At 39.5% G+C, this 1032-nt stretch overlaps 1 protein-coding gene across 2 annotated transcripts in view; it reads right to left on the bottom strand.

Moving 5' to 3' along the window:
* Nucleotides 1-1032, bottom strand: part of LOC107714456 (CLOCK-interacting pacemaker-like) — a 13066-nt gene that overhangs the window by 9708 nt on the left and 2326 nt on the right. The window contains exon 2 of one of the 2 annotated variants that reach the window (XM_016520298.1): nt 443-643. In XM_016520298.1, coding sequence (XP_016375784.1) covers nt 443-635 — 193 coding nt within the window. In that variant the 5' untranslated portion in view covers nt 636-643. Of the gene's footprint in view, nt 1-442; nt 1027-1032 lie in introns of those variants that run through there. The other variant, XM_016520299.1, reaches the window with a different exon arrangement.

Raw genomic sequence — 1032 nt, 5'->3', positions numbered from 1 at the left:
TATGGTGATGAGGAGAGACACAGAGGAGATGAATCGTTGAATAAAGTCGTTATTTTTGTTTTCTTCGCGTACAAAAAGTATTCTCGTCGCTTCATAACGTTACGGTTGAACCACTGATGGCAGATGGACTATTCTGACGATGTCTTTCATACTTTTCTGGACCTTGACAGTGTAATTTACTTGGCAGTCAATGGGACAGTCACAAGCCACCTGGTTTTCATCCAAAATATCTTAAATTGTGTTCCGCAGACGAACAAAGCTTTTAGGGGTTTGGAACGACATGGGGGTAAGTGATTAATGACAAAAAAAAATTTTGGGGGTGGAGCATCCCTTTAATACACTTTTGAGCAAACTGTATTTTTTGTGATAATAGTAAAAAAATAGTGTGAACTGAGTCTCTTAGGGAGTGAATATAACAGTAGGGCTGTCAATCAATACTCACCAGAGTAACCAGAGTCTTTCTCAGAGCAGCGTGAGTCACGTCCATTTGGTTCCTGTTCAGTGTGTGCTCTTGCTCTAGAGGCCAAAAGGGCGGCCGTGTTGCTTCTGTCTTTAGCATTTTTACTTGCTGGACGGGAGGTGCGTTCCCTCTCCCCTACACACCCTTGGGCATATCCTCTTGGTTCCTTGGGCATCCCGGGCCCTGAAAGCAGAGAGATACAGCTGGGCAGACAGTGGCCTCATGCAGAATATATTTACCCATTTCTAACATGGGGCATGGAGTTAGTTCTCAAGGTCCTTACATACAAACATGTTTGATCAGTAGCACTGATAAACTGAAGAGTTTAATTGCAAAATGCTTCATTTATGCCAACAAAGGGTGAACATCAAAATTATCTTTAAATGTTTGTCTAGGGGAGAGTTGTTGTTTTTTTAAATTAGGAAAGTAAAGTAATATTTACAAATCCAAGAAAAAATAACGTGTATATTGTCTTTTGTGAGCTGCTTAAAGATTATAAGAACAATTATTCTACAGAAAATTTATGTAAATTCAAAACACAAGGCACACATTGTGTCACTAGTCATTTTTTT

This window comes from Sinocyclocheilus rhinocerous, unplaced genomic scaffold (genome assembly GCF_001515625.1).
Source record: "Sinocyclocheilus rhinocerous isolate Xijiao unplaced genomic scaffold, SAMN03320098_v1.1 scaffold88, whole genome shotgun sequence".
Taxonomy (NCBI): Eukaryota; Metazoa; Chordata; class Actinopteri; order Cypriniformes; family Cyprinidae; genus Sinocyclocheilus; species Sinocyclocheilus rhinocerous.
Note: the sequence above shows the minus strand (reverse complement) of the source record. Positions and strands in the feature narration are given on the sequence as shown.